Genomic DNA, 17,325 nt, shown 5'->3' with positions numbered 1-17,325 from the left:
AACACAGATTTAAAAAAAAAACAATTGGACCGAGGCACTATTTGGGGTGGGGAGGTGGGTATTTGCTAGGAATGGAACTGAGACCCTTGGAAACTGTTAGACTCTTCCTAAACAGAGGAGCTTCCTACCCTGTACAGATCCGCACCATGAACACCGTTACAAGCTTCTGTGAGTAACGAATGTAAAAGGTACCTCGTGTCCCTATTTACATTATAAATACACATAGCAATACTTAATACTTAACTTTTTTTTTCCTATGGAGGTGCACACTGCTTTAATCCAAAGAAGGCACGTGAAACAATGAAACTCCAAGATAGTGCGGCCTGAAGGATACTAGTTGAACTGGGCATGCTCAGTCGCCAGGCAGATTTTTTTTTTTTTCCCAGTGAAGTGCAAACTACAACTGCGCGTACCCGGTGAACGGGGGTGGGCGTGCCCTCGTGGAATTTAGAACGTTCTCTTAGCCAATGGGGCCTCGCGGCTGGCTGGCAGGGCTTGCCATTGGGGGACCGGGATGCGAGCGAGTGGAGCGCCGGGGGAGGAAGCGGAGGTGCAGGTCGGAGAGGCCGGGCTAGCCGAGCCCATTGCAGGAGTAGCAGCAGCGGCCAGGCAGCATCCAACAGCGTGCCAGGCAGCCCAGCCCGTTGCTTTACTTTTTGCTGCACCAACGTAGTCATTATGCCGAAGAGAAAGGTAAGTCCCGCGGGAGAAGAACACCTCGCAGGCCCTCGAGGGTGCTCGGAGTAAGTCCCCTGCGCTGCGATGGACGCGGCGATGCGCCTAATAACTCAGGCGCTGGGCACCTCTGCTGCCCGCTCCTTTTGCAGATGCCTGTTGCTGACCTCGCTCGCCCCGCACGGAGCTCTGAGTGTTACTTTCCCTCCAGGGACGTTGTCCTCCCCTCTCCATCAACTCCTGCTTGGAATGGTTTCCATCTCTTGCCAGCCGCAGCCAGAGCGGGTGTCCATCCCCCTCGCAGGAGTTTCCTCTTGGCAAACTCAGGTTGTTCTCAGGGTGGAGGGAAAGCAATGAGAGGAGTCTCCCGGGCCAGGGAAATCGAAAACCGTGAAAGCATTCAGAGGAGCCAGGCGGGGTCCAGAGTGTCCCCCGGGCTGAGCCCAGGGCGAGCGCGATGCGGGCGGAAGGCCAGGAGAGGGAAAGCCATGTTTCCTTACGCCAGCCCTGCTGCGCTGCAGACCCGTATGTACCCACTCCGGTGTCAATCACCGGCCGCGAGGGCGGGCGGGGCAGTGCGCAGCGCCCGGTAGGCGGCGAGGAAGAGGACTCGTGCCAACCTCACCGACCCTGCCAAGGTCAGGGGCCACCAAGCCCCTGCCAGTGTCCCACCCACGACCCCACGCTTGGCTAGGCAGGGAACCGAGGTCTTTTTAGTTTCTCCTTTGCCCCTGGTGGGTTGTGTCCGCGCAGGGACGTCACGAGCCACACGTGGGGCCACACAGCTCGCTCAGGGTGGGGCTTCGACTTGTCATTGGACTGGTAAAAGAAGGGCAGATTTTTTACCCCTCCCTGAGAAAAACGATGTGTGAGGACTGCGTCCTAAGAAAAGAACCTTCCTGCCAGCTGCCCAAAGGACCCAAGTCAACCATCATAGCCATTAAAGTTGGAACTTGATTCATATAATACCCTGCTTTCCCCCCAAGACCTTACACTGTGTGTGTGTGGTTGCTTTATTTAAAACTATGGAAGCTTTAAAATTTTAAGAAGGCTTTGCTTTCTTGTGTATCGTCACCAAGAATTTTATTGTAAACACCTCCACTCCTTTCAAATTTATTTTTATTACACTTACTTTCTATTGTATTCAGGGGAGGCACCGGCACCCACATTGCAGTAGTAAGTTCGCCGCTATCGTGTGGGTTGTGGGTTGTGGGTTGTGGGTTGTGGGAATCTACAGCAAGTGTCTTTTCTTTGAGCCATCTTCCCAGCCCAAGCATCTCCATTCTTTAAAAGAAAACCAATCGTACTGTTAGAAGGTTTTCCTGGTGTTTAATGAGAACCTGCTCGGTGCCTCATGGTGATGGAGTCTGATGTGCATTATCTCATTTAATCCGCATAACCGCAGGACTGCTTCAGACTCATTGGGCAGTGTCTTCAGATTCACAGCCCAACATGTCATTCACCACTCATGGGTTTATAGTGGAGCTACTGTGGATCCCAAAGGCCTTACTTGACACCGTTGCTAACTCTCTCTCTTCGTGTGGAGATGAGTGGGGACAAGAGGAATTCAGGAGACCCAGAGCCTTGTAGCTGAAGACGCTCGCAGTGTGCTATGAGTAGGAGCACTTGAGACTCATTGTTCAAGCGTCATTTGATGGCAGCGTTGTTTTTTCCAGCGCCGTTGTACCAGGGTGATGTCACTGTAGAGTGATGTCACTGTTTGCAGCCCTTTATCTGAAGTTAGTGACCGGCTGGGAATTCTAGTAGAATCAGAGGAACTAATTATCCAGAGATGAGCTAAGGAGGGAATGGAGGCAAACCCTTTTCCTGGAAATTATTAACTCAGCAGCAGCAGGTCACATGCTCTTTATGAATAATGGCTCCTGGTTTGATGGAATGCTTCCTTGATCAACGGCCACTGCTGGTAAACCTTCACTCTTATTTTCTGTCACTATCCATCTCTAAAGGGGAAGAAGGGAGAGAGGGAATGGAGTACCAATTGGCTTTATGTTTTACTTCTCCGGAAGGCAGGGACTCTCTGTGAAGTTAGCCAATACCCAGTCCTCAACAAGGGGCAAACCTGTGTACACACAGCAGCGTGCATGTGTGTGTGTGTGCTCCTTCTGAACGTCTGAGAAAGCCTCCTTGGTTAACAGGAAGTCTTTTTACTGATAACTAGAGACCAAACACCTGTCTTGGTATCTGGGTAGGGACAGCCACAGCTTGCACGGCTGTTATAGCCTGTCCACCTAGGAGTCAAGCCTTACAGCTGCCCGGTGAAGTCTTGGAGCTCCTTGGAACTGACCTTAGAAGCCACTGTCCCCAGGTGAAAGCCTACACAGCCGTGGAGACAATCCGTGAATAGTCCTTAGAGGTCTGAAGTCAGGTCATTACCAAAGGCTTTGCATACTCTACCTCTGTATTTTCTTAACTAGAGAACTACTTGTTCTGCTTTGTAAATTAAATTGTGGTGGGCTTGCACACACACACACACACACACACACACACACACACACACACACACACACACAGAGGAATACAAGCATAGACCCCAAGTGGAAGCCAGAAGTCCAATCTTTGTCTATTGCCTTCTACCTTATTTTTTGAGTCAGGATCTCTCACTGAGCATAGGCTCACCGACTTGACTAGACTGACTGTCCAGCGCTAGGCTCACTGACACAGATTCAGTTCTTTATGCTTGAGGGGCAAACACGTGACCCACTGAGCCGTCTCCCCAACCCTGTAATCAGTGTTAAAAGTACTCACATCATATTTTTCCCTTGCCATCTCTGCTCCTTGTTTCATAGAAACGTTATTTAATGAACTTCCAAGATCTGCAGAACAAGGAGTGGTACCAACAAAGTCAGTGGAAACTTCTGAAGACCTAGCACAGTTTAAATGTGGTAGGGACACAGTTTGTTCTCCAGGAGCTTATATTTAATTCAATCAAGTGATAAGATTAGCAGGCCAAAAAAAAAAAATGCTGCCTGACATTTGGACTTCTATAGGTTACAGAATGTGCTGTTCACATTCAAAGACGTAGGTTAGATAAGAAGATAGGGTGAGTTTGTGCTGGCTGGTCTTGAAAAAGTCTGAGTTGGACTCTAGTTGGACTTAAGATGCCTCTTGTTATTATATCCTAACATGATTACGCCTCAACTGCACATAATACCATCCATATTATTATAAACTACTTTGTAAATTTCATACATACATATGTGTGTGATTAAACCCATTTTAAATGACTTCTGTTTAATTATTTTTAAAGCAGTGCAGCCCTTAACATTTTAATGTCTTTCTAAGATTTAAATAATGTTGAGTTTTCTGTGTTACACAGTGGTGTTGAGTGAGCGAAATCTCACAGACTCAGGTAGTGGTGGGACAATGAGTGACTGACAGGTTTCTAGACCGTTCTGCTCAAACATTGACAAATGCCAGCCACAGTCATGTTGTGATCTGATGTTCTGTAGAGAAGCATTACCAGCAAGGCCTGCATTCAGTCCTGGCCTGGTCAGCGAACACATTTCCACATCCTTTTCATGTGTCTTAATTCCTTATCCCTAGAATTACAGTGTCTGCGATATCATGTCGGAAATTGTCTAGTATGGTGATGTCTACAGAGTAGATGTAGGGTGTATAGTGGTCTCTTTCCATTTAGAGACTCAAGAAAGAAAAGTCTGCCTATTCTTTACTCTGTTTATGAGCTGTAAGAGTTCACTGGTGGAAATTTCCAAGTCACAGTATGTGTACTTACTGTATATAGTAGACATTCATAGTATACCTATGTATAATTCCCTGATATGCACTACTGTCATATCATCTGCAAATAACAATGCTTTGACTAATTCCTTTCCAATTTTTATCCCCTTGATCTCCTTCAGTTGCCTTACTGCTCCATCTAAAACTTCAAGCACTATATTAAACAGATATTGAGAGAGTGGACAGATATTGTCTTTAGTGGAATTTCTTTTAATTTCTCTCCATTTAATTTGACATTGGCTATAGGCTTGCTGTACAATGCCTTCTTTATGTTTGGTATATCCTTTGAGTCACTCATCTCTCCAAGAGTTTTCTCATGAAGGGGTGTCCCCATTTTCATTTCTGATTTTATTAATTTAAATTAGCTCTCTGTGTCCTTTAGTTAGTTTGGATAAGGATTTGCCTATCTTCTTAATTTTCTCAAAGAACAAATTCTTTGTTTCATTGATTCTTTGTAGTGTTCTCTTTGTTTCTATTTTATTGACTTCAGCCCTAAATTTGATTAATACTTGCCATCTACTCCTCTTGGATGTGTTTGCTTATTTTTGTTCTAGAGTTTTCAGGTGTGCTGTTAAATTGCTAGTATGAGATCTCTCCAATTTTGTTTTTAATGTAAGCATTTAGTGTTATGAACTTTCCCTTTCAGTGCTGCCTTTATTATGTTCCATATGTTTGGGTATTTTGTGTATTCATTTTCATTGAATTCTAGAAAGTTTTTAATTTCTTTCTGTCTTGACCCATTTTTTTCATTCAGTATAGTTTTTCAGTTTTCATAAGTTTGTAGGTGTTCTGATACTTCCATTGTTGATACCCAGCTTTAATCTATGATGGTCTGATAGGATGAAGGAAATTATTTCAATTTTGTTTTGTCTGTTAGGAGTGCTTTTTGTCCATGTATGTGGTCTATTTTAGAGGAAGTTCCCTGAGGTGCTGAGAAGAAGCCATATTCTTTTGTGTTTGGGTGAAATGTTCTGTAAATAACTGTCAGATTCATTTGGTCTATAATGTCTGTTAGTTCCAATATTTCTCTGTTTAGTTTTCATATAGATAACCTGTTTGTGGGTGAGAGTTGGATTTTGAAGTTCCCCACTATCAATTAATGAGGGTCAATATGTGATTTAAGTTTTAGTAGTGTTTCTTATGTTTGTTAAGATTTGAAATATTATGTTGGTAGATTTTTCATTTGATGAATATGAAGTGCTCTCCCTCATCTTTTTTTTGATTAATTTTGGGTTAAAGTCTATTTTGTTAGATATTAAAATAGCTACACCTGCTTGCTTTCAAGATTGTTTGCTTAATATGTCTAACCCTATAGAATTTTGGTTTCTTAAAAATCCCAGATATGTATGTGGATATGTTTTGTTTTAATCTCAGGTGTGAAATAAGAGACTGTATCACAGCAGGGATTGTGATCTTTCCCTTGCTCTAAGAAGGGTGTGATTTTGCCAGATGCAGATAGTTTCTGGGAGTGTGTAGGATTTGGAATTCTGGGAACTTTTGAGAGAATATAAATGTCAGAGTCCCATGAGGCCCCTCCCTCTGATGCTGCAGTTTATCAAGTGGTTGTGAGCAAATAAACAAAAAGAAGAAATTGCAGATTGCCTCATGATGAAGATTGGACTTGCCCCCGGGAACTCACTGTTCCCCTAATGAGCGGGAAGTAGTATAAAGAGTCTATACCTCTTTCCCCTCTAATCTTCTTCCTCTCCTACATAGTGTTGGGAGGTTGGAAGGAAGGGTGTAATAAGATTTGAAAGGGTGGTAGATATAAGCTAATAAAATAACCCAAACATAATTCTTACACAATTCTTTAAGGTAATTTCTCTCCTTGATATTGAGGTGTGTTTCTTGTTGCAGCGGAAGGTTGGGTCCTGTTTTCAAATCCATTCTGTTAGTCTGTGTCTATTTATTGGAGAATTGGAACCATTGATTTTGAGAGATATCAATGACCAATGATACTTGATTCCTATTTTATTGTTTTTGATGATGGTGGTGGTGGTGTGTCTGTCTGTCTGTTTTGCTTCTTTTGATTTTACTGATTTGAGATTATTTCTTATGTTTTGATAGGTATAGTTATTTTCCTTGCATTGTAGATTTTCTTCTAGCACCTTCTATAGGGTTTTATATTTGTAGGTAGATATTGTTTAAACTTTACTTTATGGTGGAATATCTTATTTTTTCCATCTATGCACATTGAAAGTTTTGCTGGGTATGGAAGTCTTGGCTGTTATCAGTTGTGTCTTAGAGTCTTCAGGACATCTGTCCAGCCCCTTCTGGCTTTTGGAGTCTCAATCTCAATGAAGATCAAGAAGTCAGGTGTAGTATAAATAGGTCTGGCTTTAGATGTTACTTGCTCTTTTTCTCTTGCAAGTTTTAACATTCTGCCTTTGTTCTACATGTTTATGGTTTTGATTATTATGTGGTATGGGGACTTTTTTTTCTGTTCCAATCTATTTGGTGTTCTGTAAGCTTCTTGTACCTTTATAAGCATCTCCTTCTTTAGGTTAGGAAAATTTTCTTCTATGATTTTGTTGAAAATATTTTCTTGGGGTTGGGGATTTAGCTCAGTGGTAGAGCGCAAGGCCCTGGGTTCGGTCCTCAGCTCCAAAAAAAAAAAAAAAAAAAATTTTCTGGCCCTTTGAGCTGTGATTCTTCTCCCTCCTCTATTCCTATTCTTAGTTTTGGAATAGATTATTCATAATATCCTTTCCTGGACATTGTGTCAGGATTTGCTTTTTATTTTTATTGTTTTACATTTTGTTTTTTGGTTTGGTTTGGTTTAGTTTGGTTTTTTTAGATTTAACTTTTTCTTTGATCAATATATCCATTTCTTCTATAGTATCTTGAATGTCTGAGAGTCTCTCCTCCATCTCTTATATTTTGTTGGTGAAACTTCCCTCTGTAGTTCCTCTTCAAATTCCTAAATGTTTCCTTTCCAGAATTCCCTCAGTTTGTGTCTTCTTTATTGCTTCTATTTCCATTTTCAGGACTTGAAAAAGTTTATTCATTTCCTTCAACTGTTTGTTTTTCCTGACTTTCTTTGGGGGATTTATTTACTTCCTCCAGTTATTTGTTTTTTTCTGAATTTCTTTTAAGGATTTATTCATTTCCTCTTTAAGAACCTCTATCATCTTCTTGTGCTTCAGCTGTTGGAATATTCAGGGCCTGCTGTGGTAGGAGAGCTGGGCTTTGGTGGAGATATAATGGCTGGCTGTTGTTGATTGTGTTCTCACACTGGTGTGCATCTAGGCCTCAGGGTATGGGGTGATTATAGGTCTAGTTGCTTATTTCCAGATTTGTCTTTGTTGGGTGGGTGTTTTGTTCTTTGGTTTCTATTTCCTGTCTGGATTTTAAGAAGAGTGTGATGGCGTGTGTTGCCAGTTTTACTGCCCTGCTAGGCTGGTGTGTTCACAGGGACTGTCTGCTGGGATTGGAGGCTGGGATGCAAGGATGAGTTGGGGAAGGGAAGTCAGGCGGGAAGGGAAGAAGGCTACAGCTGGTGTTCTGTTACAGTGCTAGGAGGACGCTGAGGACTGGGTCCGGAGGAATGGACAGCTACTTTAATTGTTGTTTTTTTGTTTGTTTTAGAGTTTTGGAGGGGTGTGTTGTTGTGGTGGTGGTGGTGGTGGTTGTTTTATTAATGGAAGGCTCTGATAGCATTGAGCGTGGCATGAGGGAGGCATAATCAACAGGACTTAAGGTTTCACAGTGTACAGTTTAAAAGACTGTCTCTTGTTGTAACACCAAAGATGGGCCCTATAGATAAAAATGTGGATAAATTTGGCTATGTAAAGAAATATTTCAATGTGGGGAAATTATTAAGAATTAAAAATTGGTGAAAAACAGGAAAATATTTGATCAGGTAGCATTGAAAGAAGTTTGCTATTTTAAGAGACTGTCTTACATGTCTTTAAAGAGAATATAAATGTTATAGGTAAAACAGGCTCAAATAAAAAATGTTCACTCTAGAAGCTCTTCAGCAGGGAAGATAACTGCTCTGGTAAGGAAGCTGAGTTTGCTTGTCAGCATTCACGACTGGCAGCTCACAACCGCCTGGAACTCCAGCTCCAGGTCTGGTGGCCTCTATGGGCATTCAGTGTGCACATACTCACATGTATACACAGAGCCAAAATATAAGTGGTTCTTTAATATATTTACATTTACTAAAAATCAGAGATAGGTATATGTTCTCAGTCTCTAAGATCTGGTTTTCTTCAAATGCTCTGACCAAAGAGGCATGATTTCCCACTGCTGAAATTACAAATTCCTTATACAACAATTTATTGGGAATGGTCTCCTTGCTACAGTGTCAGTTCATCTGGAGTGCCCGACTCAGCGATGTTCAGTAAATTACAGAGCTGTGCAATCGTTCCCATTATCTAGTTTCAAAGCTCAAAAAGACAACCTTAAAAAACGTAACCACCTATCATCACCGGGCCGCCGCTCGCTCTGGTTACAGTTGCCTTTTCTGGATATTTCATGGAAAGGGAACTGTACAGTGTATAGTGTTTTGTTTCCAATTTGTTTGGTATTTTTGACGGCATGTATGTGGTAGGATGTGTCAGGACTCAATTGTGTCATTGGCTATCAGTACTCCATTGTGTGGGTACACCGCCTTGCTCCTCCTTTCAAAAGTTGAAAAGTATGAGGATTGTCTCAACTTTTGCCTCCTACAGATAATTCTGCATACATGTCATTGCATGGATACATAATTTTAATTAATCTCGGCAGTATTTCAAAGAATGGAAATAAATGGTGAATGTTTTCAAAATTAATATTTAATGTTTTAGGAGACTTCCGGGCTGTCCTCTAAATGGAGACAGGGTTCCCTTTTGTTCATGCTTCGTACTGTGGGATGTTTACATACGGACAGTCTAATGAACGTTAGTTTACATTTTTGAGGCGGAGACGATAAGCATCTTTCCATATGTTGTGCGTGTTTGTGTGTGCGTGGGCGTGAGCATGGGCATGTGTGTCGTAGTCTGCAGATGAAACCAGGCCCGGATACATGTCTGTACTCTACTGAGCAGTAACGCCTGTTCAGATATTTTTTTGATCATTATTAAATTGGGTTGTGACTTAGTTTGCTTTTTATTGCTATGATAAAACACCGTGACCAAAAGCAATGTTGGGAGAAGGTTCTTTGGCCTACAGGTCACAGTCCTTCATTGGGGAAGCCAAGACAGGGACTCAGGCGGGGACTGAAGCTGAGGCCGTGGCTTACTGGTTTGCTCCTCCTGGCTTGCTCTGCTTGACTTTTTATTCATCCCAAGACTTCCTGCCCAGGTGCTGCACCACGGACAGCGGGCTGTGCTCTCCCACACCAATTATTAATCAATACGGTACCTACAGAGTTACCTGTAAAACAGTCCTAGGGAGGCAGCTTCTCACCTAGAGGTCCTCTTCCATACGGCCCTAGCTTGTGTCAGATGACGAAAAGGGGAAAAAAAGGCAGCATAGGTATCTGTCATTGTATTGGCTTGTAAGGATTCTTCATGGATTCAAAACGTAAGCTCTTTACCAGGTATGTGGTTCTTAGACATTTGCTACTGACTCAGGTCGTTGTGAGGCTAGATGCCGATTCCCTTACTCCCAATCTGTCTTGCTAACCCTGTCCTTGTACTTTTAAAACGTTGTTGTCTAGCACCATCTATCTAAATCAACGCGTTACTTGATTGATTATGTTTTTAAATTAACTTGATTTTGTAATCCTTCTAATTTTACTGAGCCATGAATCTCTCATTTCTCTATAGCGCCTAACCGACGTGCTGTACATGTTTCTTAAACAAGCAGATCGATTGATTGCTTTTAAAGGAGGAAAGTAGTGGTTGGTTATTCCAGAGTTGGGGGGGAGGGTCATCTAATATGATGCCTGTATTCACTGTTCACTGGCCAGATGAGTGGGGCGGTTTACCTGACTCCTCCTTGGCATGATATCATGGTCACTTCCTGGGACTCAGCCTCCCCATGTGTAAAGCCATGTGCTCTACCTCATTGGGAGTTCATTGGGATGGTGAGAACAGGTAGCGTGGTACTGGCATGGGCAGAAGAGTCATCCCTGAGGTCGAGAGGGTACTCGGTGTGGTGCTGGCATGGGTAAAAGAGTCACACATGGGAATCATGAAAATGGTGAGATCTCTAATTATTAAGAGACTCATAATGAAACAACAACGGGCTTGTCATTGACCTTGGGCTTCCGGTTTTTGGCAGCTGCAGTAGATAGGGAGCAAGCAGTTCTCACGGTAGACAACTGATGAGCTGCGGGTAGGGGTGGGTGTGCCGCAGCCAAGTCGCAAACGTGTTGTTCCAACAACATAAGCTTTAACCGCAGACGCTCTCCTCTGGCTGATCTTTCCCACAGGAGAACATTTCAGAATATCTCTATATGATATTAAAATCCCCTTAGCAAATCAGGTTAAATAACCCTCTCCCCTCTACATTTCTCCCCTAAAATGCTGTGTTTGTTGACACAAAAGTTAAATATATTCCACTTTCCTGTAGGGTGCAATTTGGCAATGGTGTCTGAAATAAATGCCATTGACAGCGTCTGCTTTCACAGTACCTAGTTTGTTGAAATACGATGTTGCTCTCCTGAGTAATTTAAAAACCAGTGTTGAAGATAAACCAAATCAAAATGTCGAATCCTTTTTTTTTCCCACTAGCAACTTATTTATTGCACATTTCACTGTCTTGGAGAATTCAGTCAAATCCCACTGCGGTGGCTGGGGACTGTATTTCCTGAGTCCTGTTCTCTTACATCTCACGGGTGTGCTCAAGAGCGTCCTTGTGGGTGTGCCCAAGGGAAATGCACACTCGGCCACACATACAGCAAGTGGCACATGCATTCAGAAGGAGGGAAGTAGAGAAGATGGCTTCCATCTTTAAAGTGGGATTGATATCACTAATTAACATGGGCATGTATGTTATTGTTCAGATTTAAGTAACCAACATTATTAGTGCCTGGCTGTATTTTATGCTCTTTGGGTTCTTCAGTTAAGTGAAGCTGTGTTATTAGAAATGAGTGCATAGAGGACATGCTATACTGGAGTTTCATGAACAGCATGTGTTTACTGTGAGCGTGACAGTCTGGGGACATCACATTGCTTTACTCCTCCCAGCCACCCAATCGTCCACTCTTTATTTTGGACACTAAAGCACAAGACGTCGACACTTTCCCCAGGCCCTTGTGAGCTGCAACTTCACTTCTAGAGGCTCCAGAGCCTGTGATTTCAGCCATGGAAAGAGAATATTGGGATTCAGTGACCCAAGGGTCACCCCTCTGGGTCACACAGCTAGAAAGTTAGATGACCAGCATTCTAACCCACAATTTTTTTCCTTTTAACCACTATCCCATCAAATTTCTCATATCCGTTGGTTTTTAATAAGTTCAGCTTTTACCATTTAAACTAAGGTGACTGAAGAAGAAAATAAATGATATAAATATGTTATTGCTCATTGGTTTGAAATATAAGCTTTATTGAAATACAGACTCTTACCATCATTTTTAGGCACCCACATGTGCACACACACACATACACAGATACACATGCACACACACACACACATACACACACACAGATACACATGCCCACACACATACACACACACACACACACATACACAGATACACAGATACACATGCACACACACACACACAGATACAAACACCCATGCACACACACATACACAGATACACATGCACACACACACACACACACACACACACACACACACACACACCTTCCCCACCAGAGTATTGATTTCTTTAAGTCTCTTTATATTTTCTCATTCGACAATAAAACATTCAAATTTGCATGTTCAAGATGTAGTATTTGTTCCTTAACTTGTTGTATTTACATACACCTAGAGGTGTTCCTCCAGGGCTAGAAACATGAAAACACTTGCTCATTAGACCTTCCAGTCAGAGATTATAGCGTCAATATTAAACCGCCACTACTTAGGTGTTAGGTTTAGAAAATGGAAAGCTATTTTTGTTTGAAGAATGTATCAGACAAGAATGAAATAGGTTAATCTCTGAAAATCTGTTCGACATAGAACTGGATGGATTTTTATTCTGGTTTTCTGGATCACCATTGCATTAATAACAAACATAAATTTAAAAATAGGCAAAAGTAATATTGTTTTCAAATCACGTTATCATTTGGCCCTCCCTACAAAGAAATACACACTTTATACTGAAATGTGTTTTGTTTTCTATATCTTTTTTTTGTCTTTTGTCTTTTCTTTTGAGGTATAAGTTGTACTTTTTATTAAAAATAATACACTTTATTTTGTTTACTATTATTGTTATGGGTACGTGCCACAACACTGTGTGGATGTCAGAGAACACTTTTGTGGAGTTGGTTCTATCTCTTTACCTTTACCTGGGCTCAGGCCAATTAAACACTTTTACCCACTGAGCCATCTTGCAGGCCCCAGACCCTTCTACTGATGCTCCTTCTCCTCCTCCACCCCCCTCCTCTTCTTCCTCCTCCTCTTTTGAATCATTCTCTTCAGGCACAGTATTTAAATTCTATAGTAGTCATGAATCCTAGACGTCATTTCTCACTTACACGGGAGATAAATGTACTAAGGACTTGAAGTGATCGAATGTTTGACAGAGACCTGACTGGCCATGGTAGCACCCACCTGTGGTGCCAGTGCCCTGGAGGCAGATCCTTGAGGGTGTCAAACTCAAGCCCTACCGGGCTTCATTAAAACGATTTCTCACAAAACAACAAAACTCCCAACAAAGCAGGTCCTCTTTCTCCAGTTCTGTGTGTACTCAAAATGTAGACTTGTAAAAGTTGTTTTAATCTGGTTTTGCCTGATTAGCTCCCAATGACCTGTTTAATCTGATAATGCTCCTTTAGCAGTCATGTGTAGATGTCATCATCACTAGCTGATTGGCTTTTAAAAATCGGTGGAATATCCTAATTATTTATTCCTTTCTAGATGTTGGTTCATATCTGGGCAAAGGAGAAAATAGAATTGACCATCTGATAACAACCTGAGAGCCCTGGTGTAGGAATTCAAAGGTTGCCATTCTTTCTGGACAAGGCTGCCTGGCGTCTTTGAATTTCTTAGTCAGCTTTCAAGTGAGAACATTAAGGCTGCCCCCGTTTGGTTGACTGTGTTGAGAAGATCTAGAACAAGAGAGCTGAAGCACGTTAAAATGGTGAAGCCCTGTAGCTGATAGAACAGTTCTGGGCATATGGCTCTGTCGGTAGATTGCTTGCCCAGCTGAATGAAGCCTTGTGTTCAGTCCCCGCCGTGCATAAACAAGACATAGTGGCACATGCGTGTCTGTAATCCCGGCACTCAGGAAATGGTAGCAGAAGGGTTAAAATGTCATCCTCAGCCACATAAGACTTCAAAGCCAGCTTGGGATATAGGAGGACTTGCCTCAAAAATGCAAACACGGTGTGATTATTTACTGCTTTTTCTTTAGCCATCCCTGTGAGGTTTTTAAAAAGAAAAACCTATTACCTGTGTATATGATCATTAAATCTGAGCATCTGGAAAGTGGAACCAGGAGAATCTTTAGTTCAAGGCCAGCCTGGGAGTCTCAAACCAAAACAAAATTATATATTCCTCAACATAGATGCTTAACGGGGAACTGTTGCTTATTATTTTAAGTAACTTGTGTGCGGAGGACAGACGGAATCGTCCATGATATATCGTGTGTTCCTTGGTTAGACCACATTTGAAGAGTTCCTTCCTATCTGCATGCCAGATCAGCAGCCATTTTTAAAATGAAGATGACTAACAGGAGCTGCCTTGACGATCAGGGCTGAGTCAGTCGCCTTCATTTTAACCTCAGCCTTTTCATTTGCCAGCAAGATCCCCAGCAGAAGTCATCTTGAACAAGATGCTACTTACCCTCCCCAGCCTCAGATGTTCCTATAAACTGGCCGTAGCACTGTTTTCCCAGCCTCGTTAGATGCACTGAGGACTAAGCCATTGCTTTGGAGTTTACTATTACTGTTATCACTGTTTGCTATTTACACTACTATATCCACTCTTAACCTTTCCCACAATCCTAGTACCCCTGTGTCTTAGTCGGGGTTTCCACTCCTGCACAAACATCAGGACCAAGAGGCAAGTTGGGGAGGAAAGGGTTTATTCAACTTACACTTCCACGTTGCTGTTCATCACCAAAGGAGGTCAGGACTGGAACTCAAGCAGGTCAGGAAGCAGGAGCTGATGCAGAGGCCATAGAGGGAGGTTACTTACTGGCTTGGTCCCCTGGCTTGCTCAGCTTGCTCTCTTATAGAACCCAGGACTACCAGCCCAGGGATGGCACCACCCACAATGGGCTGGGTCCTCTCCCCTTGATCACTAACTGAGAAAATGCCTTACAGCTGGGTCTCACAGAGGCATTTCCTCAACGGAGTCTCCTTTCTCTGTGATAACTCCAGCTTGTGTCAAGTTGACATACAAGACCAGCCAGTACACCCTGTAATATGTAGGACTTTTCTGCTATGCCATTGGTAAGTGAGCGGCGAATCAGGTGGAATATGCGTGTCTCTCTTTGTTGTACTAGTGAAGAAGTGCCTGCTGGGACAGCACGATGTGAGCTAGACTAGAATACAGGTCTCTAGGAGCACTCTCCATCCTCCGATACATACAGAACCAGATCACATCAGAAAAGCTAACCTTGTCCAAAAGACCACAGATGAAAACGGAGTGTAACACTGTTTCCTGTTGGATTATATATATTTAAAAAACTAATGAAAATGCACTGTGCACACATGAACGGTTTTTTGGTTCATTTTTTATTGTTGTTTATGTTTGGTTTCTTATAAAATGTCTTTCCTTCAAATACAACCTAGAAGACAGGTATTTATTTGAATTTGTCTAGGCTTCTGAACAGATAAACAGAATCCTTTCTCAATTTTTTTTCTTAACAAAACATTTGGGGTCAACAGGCTAGCCTGCTGTGACCTTGATCGCTATGGGTAGTTGAAGTTGATAAGCCAAGCACAGGAGGTAACAGAGAATTTGATGTGGATTTGATTGCTAATAATGTGAATGTGATAACGGTTGCTTTTATTCACCTGATGTAGTTGTCATCTCTGAGACTTAACAGCCTCAGGCTGCTAACCTAGGCCTAATCCTGGGAGCTTCTAGCCTCATGCAATCTAATCTAGGCCTAGAATGTTTCCAGCCTCTGAGACTTCCGCTGCATAAGCTCACTGTTTCTAGTTCTTTCTGAACTCTTGCAGGCTCATTCGACTCAGCTATTCTGGGCCAAAGTCCTCTCCATGCTGACTGATTCATTCTCTTCACTTCTCCTGAATTGCTCTGCTTGGCCTCATAGTAACCCTGGCAACGCATTCTAACCTTCTGGGTCTTTCTCGTTCTCTGGCTCATTCTGTCTTCACTTGTGTCTAGCTTGTTCTCTCTCTGAACCTCGTCTGTGTACAGTTATCCCAGTAAAACCGTCTCCTTTCTTCCCTCCCTCTGCACTGCTCCCTCTTATGTTGCCTCTCTTTCCTCTCGTGAGTTGGGAAGATCCTGTTCTGTCAAATCTTTCTTTGTCTGCCACTCATTAGACATCACTTTCAAACACGGGTGCTTCTTCCTACAAACGTACTTTACCTTCATCGTTTGGGAATAAAGATGTGAACTAAGGACATATCTGTATTCTAGCAAGAGAGATTAAAGGTGTATGCTAAGGGCTGAGCCATACCACAACTAGAAACAGTTGGGAGCTTTTTTGTTTTGTTTTGTTTTTTTCTTCAGTAAATAACACAATCTCAGGGTTCACCATGTGCTCAAATAGCCTGCAAGGGCGATCCCTCAGTTCCGAGTTGGGTCCAGAGCTGTAGGAAGACAGCTCTGTTTTAAACTACCTGCCCTGCAAGCACCAGAGTTCCAATCCCCAGGACCTAGGTAAACCGGAGCATAGCATTCTGTGTCTGCAGTCCTAGTGTTTCTGCAGGGAGATGAGGAAGAAACAGGAGAGTCCCTAGAAACTGGGCATAGGCAGCAGCAACAAAGAGGCCTGGCTCAAACCAGAAGAAAGGCAAGGACCAGCCCCTGAGGTTGTCCCTTTGACTTCCATCTGTGACAGAGAGAGAGAGAGAGAGAGAGAGAGAGAGAGAGAGAGAGAGAGAGAGAGAGAGAGAGAATACAGTACAGCTTGGAGGAGTCTCAGACTTGGAGCTACAGAAGGAACAACTCAACCACAATAACATTTAACATAAAGCCTTGTGACTTTGAAGAAAATATCAGTGTGTTTTATATTATAGAAAACTTCCCGGTTTCAGGGGTTCCCCGCTGTTGAAGAAATTTTCTACCAGTTTTATGGGTAGTACCATCATTTGTGGGGGAAAAATGATCTTGTGTCAATCATCTAGTGTATTGTAAATATTTGCTCAAGAGGACAGGGTACGAGATGAGCACGTTTCAATGTTTCTCTTCATGGATGAGTTATTTGAATTTCAAGGCTCCGGAATGGTTTTCAGGTGCAGCCAAGCTAGTATTCTGATTCCCCAACCCCAGCTTTGGATTTAAAACAAAAAGGCAGATTAATCTTTAACAAAAATTAGAATAATGAAATATTTTTAAAAGTTAGTGACTAGCAAATCGGAGACGAGTCACCCAATAAACTCTGTAGGTGAAGTGGCCAGTGGCCTCTCATTGGCAGGAGATGTTTAAAACAGATCAGACCAGAGTTGGGCAAATGATCCAGTGTGGGCAGCGCCTGCTGCTCAAGCAGGAGAACCAGGGTTCCAATACTTACCGGTCCTGTAAAAAGCCAATGTGGAAGCATGGACTCGTAGTCCCGATCCTGGGAGATACAGGGGTAGCATGGAGACCTGTCTAGCCATCTGTTGAACTCCAGGTTACGTGAGAAAACTGGTCTCTAAAAATGAGATGGGA

General features: G+C 42.7%; 1 protein-coding gene across 3 annotated transcripts in view; it reads left to right on the top strand.

The window, feature by feature from the left end:
* The first annotated feature begins 432 nt into the window (after positions 1 to 432).
* Positions 433 to 17,325, top strand: part of Hmgn3 (high mobility group nucleosomal binding domain 3) — a 36,644-nt gene continuing 19,751 nt past the window's right edge. The window contains exon 1 of one of the 3 annotated variants that reach the window (XM_032909693.1): positions 433 to 693. In XM_032909693.1, coding sequence (XP_032765584.1) covers positions 679 to 693 — 15 coding nt within the window. In that variant the 5' untranslated portion in view covers positions 433 to 678. The remainder of the gene's footprint in view (positions 694 to 17,325) is intronic. The other 2 variants (XM_032909692.1, XM_032909691.1) reach the window with 2 other exon arrangements.

This window comes from Rattus rattus, chromosome 8 (genome assembly GCF_011064425.1).
Source record: "Rattus rattus isolate New Zealand chromosome 8, Rrattus_CSIRO_v1, whole genome shotgun sequence".
NCBI classification, from domain to species: Eukaryota; Metazoa; Chordata; class Mammalia; order Rodentia; family Muridae; genus Rattus; species Rattus rattus.
Note: the sequence above shows the minus strand (reverse complement) of the source record. Positions and strands in the feature narration are given on the sequence as shown.